General features: G+C 41.1%; 1 protein-coding gene across 1 annotated transcript; it reads left to right on the top strand.

Annotated features, from left to right (window-relative positions):
• The first annotated feature begins 800 nt into the window (after nucleotides 1–800).
• Nucleotides 801–4,990, top strand: LOC131251888 (glucan endo-1,3-beta-glucosidase-like). The gene is made up of 2 exons (XM_058252882.1): nucleotides 801–888; nucleotides 4,041–4,990. Exons 1-2 carry the CDS (start codon nucleotides 801–803, stop codon nucleotides 4,988–4,990), a joined length of 1,038 nt encoding a protein of 345 aa, XP_058108865.1.
• The last annotated feature ends 577 nt before the right edge of the window (nucleotides 4,991–5,567 follow it).

Here is a 5,567-nt window from a genome sequence, read left to right as displayed (position 1 = left end):
GACGGTGTGGCTTTAAGGCACATACATCCGGTGTCCCAACTAATCCACGTGAGCCAAAAATCAGCCAAATCCAAATTCAAGTGAGCCTTACGCTCAAAAAAAGCGCCTGTGGCACACACTACGGAAACCTTCCTGCGCCCACTAAAGTTTTAAATCGGCCGGGTGTTTCCCTGTCTATTTCCCTTCATCATAGCAAGGGGTTAGGATTCTGGGTCCCATCCTGTCTATTTCCCTTCATCATAGCAAGGGATTAGGATTCTGGGTCCCGTCCTCTCTATTTATAATATTAAATATAGTAGTAGTTATGTGGATAATTTACTTCCATACATATTCGTATAAACAACGAGAATGGGGTCCACTAAAGTTTCAATGGTGGATGTCACTTCTCTGCTGTTTCCTGTGGTGTGGCCCACTTGGGTTCTGGAATCTGCCTAATTTTTTTGATTGATGATGTAATACAAGATGACTAATGGACGTACATCACGGTGGGCCCCACAAAGCCTTTTCTTTTGAGGGGCTTTAGCGTCTGAGGCGGGTAAAGGTAAAATCACGTTAAAAAAAGCAATAGTTGCTGCACAGTGAAGGATTGGATTGGAGTTTTCTAATCAAAGAAATGATAGATAGATATTGAAGAAGAGAAGGTGAGTTCTCCCACTTAAATTCTTAGGTGGGGGAGTTGAATTTCTATGGCGTGATTGACTGGGTAGGATGAAGTTGGGTCCACACGCTTGTTGGATAACTGGGACCGTCCATCTATATAAGGGGCCATTTGTGATAGATGAAATGCATTAGACAACACAATGACTGCCTCCACTGAAAGTGGTTGCCTCTCCAAGGTTGCTACAATGCTTCTTATTGGGGCACTGATGGGGAGCTTTGAAAGATCAGGTCTCTCTCTCAACCAACATGCATGGGAGTAGATTCAGTCAAGATAGGAGATAATACTAAGTTTCTTAGAACTGGCCGTAGCGACATTTTATTGGCCCACCATACTCTCGTCATTTTATATATTGAGTATGGATGGTGTCTAACAGGCCAATGAAATGCTACCATGTCATGGCCTACTGCTCTGAATCTGCTCCTGCACCTCTCCTCCATCTCTCCCTCTCACCCACCCCACATGCACATCCTCTCTCTCTCTCTCCCTCTCTCCCACCCCACATGCATACATGAAATGGAAGAGTTAGTTTGCTAATGCACATGACTCTTTACTTGTGGGCCATGGTTCAGTGATCTAGACCGTTGATATGATGAGATACACAGTTGATGGTAGTTACAGTTGCCTTGAAAATCATCAAGACTGGGAGACCTTTTGATCATTGGCACATCTCAATTTCATCCACCTGGCTTTATTTCTAATAATCATTTAAGTCATTGTTCTCGTCCTTTTAAATGATAAAAATCTTGAGTAACCAAACTCATTCCCTTGGAAATTTTTTGACAATCCATTTTTAACTATAACTGGTTTTTACCCAAGGCTGCCTATCCGTTTTTTTTTTTTTTGAAACAACTAAAGAGTATTCCAATATTAGTAGGTAATATAAGGCTGCCTATCCTTTGTTTATCATATTTGAGTTTTGGATCATGCTGATATTTGAGTTTGGTTACTTAGATTGATAAAATATTGGGCTGCATATGTTTTGGATTATGCTGATATTTGAGTTTTTTCTTAATTCAAGTTTGTCTGACTTAATCAAAAGGTTGGATGGCAAATAAATATTATGGTGGGCTCCATGCAACTTTTAATCGCGACCATTCAATTGCCACTATTTTTTTTATTGTGGGGTTCACTTGAGATTTGGATCTTCCTTATTTTTTGGCTCATGGCCTGAAATAATCATCCACAAAGGATGAGTGGTGTGTATCAAATTAACACACATCATTGTAGGACCCACAGTGTAGTCTACTTTTTGTGTGGAATCCACATGTACGATCTAATTGTGTGGTTTCATGCAATTATCAAATATGTACTACATAACTGTGGAGTTCCATGCAATTATCAAAATGTCGCTAATACGAGGAGGTGGTAGATTGCCTGAGCCAGGGCTGAATCAACCTGACTGGGAAAAAAAAAAACTGACTGGGGAACTAATAAATTCCAGTTGAAACCATGATATCCTTCCTTGAGTGCCCAAGGTGTAGCCACATCGACAAAAAAATAGAGGTGAGGCAGCCATAAATACTCATTTCAATCTATGATTCAGAGGGCCGAAGTTATCTACAAAAGCAATCCCCAACTTTCCCTTGGTAGATCAGTCCCACTCGCAAATATCTGGTTAGCCTTTGAATGGATAACCCTTAGTGGGAACTACTCAGTCTCACCATCAGTTGTCATTATCACCACTGCATGACCTTAATGATGTCGACATGTTTCCTCATAATAGGCTGTCACATGCTTTTTTATTTCTCTCTCTGGGACCTTTTTGAGAACTCATCATACATGATGTAAATTTAAAATCTGAACGGTCACGTGATGCAGCACCCCATGAAACACCCTAGACCTAGCTTTTATTTTGATCCAAATCTTTAGTAGGCCATGGCAAAATAAAATAATTTTCTCCCATGATTTGCATCTCTCTTCGCTATGACCCACCCGAGTTTTAGATTAGGGTGAAAATTAGTCCCTGGAGATTTCATGAGATGCCACATCACATGGGATGTCGTATCACATGAACCTTTTGGATAAGAGCCTATGACATGATGTGCAAAGGTGCGCACGTGTGCGGGTGAGCATGCCTGTATATATATAGAGAGTTATGCTCACCCTCACACCCACGCATATACACGCACTTTTGCACATGTGTCATTGGGCATTTAATCGGAACGGTCCATGTGATTCCGTATCTAATGAAACCTTAAGGGACAAATTTTCACCCTGATCTGAAATTCTGGTACGCCATAGCAAAGAGAAAGACAAATTAAGGGAGGAAAATGTTTTCATTTTTCATGGCCAACCAAAGTTTTGGATCAAAGTAAAAATTGGGCCCGAGGGGTTTCATCATGTGCGCAGTTGAGCATTTAACTATATGATGTAGAGCAGGTTACGGACAGTTTCATGGCCAAGATGAATCAAAAAAGGCCCGATCGAAGCGGACGTGATCTGGACTATCAGAACTTAAAATGAACGTATCTCACAAACCGAAATGAGCTATCGAATGTGCCATATGATTTTGAGGTAGGTTGAGCTACTTTAGCCACTCAAACTATGTATGCTGGGTTGCACATGCAAATTTGTGAAATACCATTAGATTGACGGTCAAAATCTCGCTTTAATTTCATTTTTACTATTTTTAGTAAGTTTTAGTTCGAGTATAACTCTTCATTCATTGGGCTTTCGGAGTTGCGCCCAACATAAAAAGTGCTTAGAATAATTAGGAGAACAGCATGGTTAGACCAAATAAGACACTTATTATTTTTGGCCGAAAACCATGTGCATTAGTAGAGAGTGCAACTGTCTATAAATAGTTTATAAATAGTAAGTTGCGAATTATAGGAGTTTTAGTTGTAGTTTGACTCTGAAACTTCTCGCATGGCTTAGTTTCCCAATTTAAAGGGTTGTGTTGTGAACTGGTTTATTTCATTCATTAATCAAATCATGAATTTTATAGAATTTATTTTTATTTTCCATGTTTTTCACTTCATAATTTGAAAAGTCTCTCTAAGGAGTCCAGAGAAGCTCCGTGGATTCAGAGTAGTAATACTTGAGGAAGACGGTGATCGACCTCATCACGTTCATCCCTGCATCAATTGCTTAAATAGAGAAGGAGCGCTCCGGTACCTTCAGAATGCACTCCTTAGTACTGGTACCACCATAGGCCTATGATGGTACTAAGTAAGTATGGCCCCAATTCCATTTTCAAAGAATCCAACCCAGCCATAAGATGTAGAAAATCCAAAAGGCTTAAAAATTAGGCCGATTGAAAGGAAAAATAGGTCACAGAAAAGGGATCATAATGATTAAGATACTGGTTACAAAGTGTTTGAATTCAATGGCTTTCCCTCTTGAAGGATTAAAATCTAATTAGTGAGTCTTAATACAGGAGCACAATCCATTGGTGTTTGTTATGGAACGCTGGGTGACAACTTACCTTCGGCGCGGGAGGTTGTTGATCTTTACAAGTCCCGGAACATCCAACGGATGAGAATCTATGATCCGAATCAGGCCGCTCTTGAGGCTCTTCGTGGGTCCAACATTGAACTCACCGTCGGCATCCCCAACGACCAACTCCAAGAGATGGGGACCAACCCTTCCTATGCTAATGCATGGGTTGATAGACACATCAGGCCATACTGGCCTTCTGTTAGATTCAGGTACATTGCTGTTGGCAATGAGGCAATACCCGGTCCAAATGCTCAGTACATACTTAATGCCTTGCAAAACATGTACAATGCACTTGTGCGGGCCGGCGTCGATCAGATCAAGATCTCGACGGCGATCCATATGGCTGTCCTAGGAAATTCCTACCCTCCATCACAAGGTTCATTCTCAGCTGAGGCAGCCCAGCACTTGAATTCCATCATTCCTTTCATAAACAGCCAGCAGGCACCACTCCTGGCCAATGTGTACACCTACTTTGGCTATGTCGGCAACCCAAACGACATCTCTCTATCTTATGCGCTATTCACATCACCGACGGTTGTGTCGGAGGACGGATCACTTCAATACCAAAACCTGTTTGATGCAATGGTGGATGCACTCTATTCAGCTGTGGAGAGGGTGGTGGGGACTAATATGGAGATTGTGATATCAGAGAGTGGCTGGCCGTCGGCAGGTGGATTTGCGGCCACAATAGACAATGCGCAGACGTATAATGCGAAACTTATCCGGCACGTGGGCCGTGGGACGCCGAAGAGGCCTGGGAAGCCTATTGAGACTTACATATTTGCCATGTTCAATGAGAATCAGAAGCAGCCACCAGGCATTGAAAGGAATTTTGGGCTGTTCCACCCAAGCAAAGAGCCGGTGTATGACATCAACCTCACTGCTTGAATGCAAGATAATGGACTCTTCAATATAATTTCCAATGTATTTTTGTTTTAAGATGTTATTCTTCATACGTATTTGATACATGCTTATGGAGTAAAACCTATGTTGTTTCGTGTTGAGATCATATAGATTTTATGGGACGCTAAATGAAAATTTCAACATTGATTGGTAGTATTTGTGGAACTTTGCTGCATCCGTGAATGATTTGAATTTTACCTGCTCTTTTTTCATACCTGAGTAGCCCCTATACTCCTTTGCATTCATGTGTAGTCCGCATTCACGACGATATGATCCCATTGGGAGCCGTCCAACAAAGGTTATGTGAGATCTACTATGATGACTGTATAACATCTATCCTTATATTTATAGCACTGCTTCGTGTTAGCACGTCAACTAATAAAAAAGCATATATAAAACTCTGACTAAGCCATAAAACCAAAAAAGTGTAGAAGGGTTGCCACCTATATCTCATTAGGAGCTGTCCAACAAAGGCTATATATGTGGAGTATGACTGTATAACATCCATCCTTACATCTATTGCACTGTTTCATGTTAGGACGTTAATCCAAATAAGAATTAG

Source organism: Magnolia sinica, chromosome 7, assembly GCF_029962835.1.
Source record: "Magnolia sinica isolate HGM2019 chromosome 7, MsV1, whole genome shotgun sequence".
NCBI classification, from domain to species: domain Eukaryota; kingdom Viridiplantae; phylum Streptophyta; class Magnoliopsida; order Magnoliales; family Magnoliaceae; genus Magnolia; species Magnolia sinica.
The sequence above is the reverse complement of the archived record's forward strand: the minus strand, read 5'-3'. Positions and strand labels throughout refer to the sequence as shown.

Coding starts and splice junctions, on each gene's coding strand:
- LOC131251888 (XM_058252882.1), top strand. CDS start 801: ATGACTGCCTCCACTGAAAGTGGTTGCCTCTCCAAGGTTGCTACAATG. Junction 889..4,040: donor GGGGAGCTTTGAAAGATCAG/GTCTCTCTCTCA, acceptor GTCTTAATACAG/GAGCACAATCCATTGGTGTT.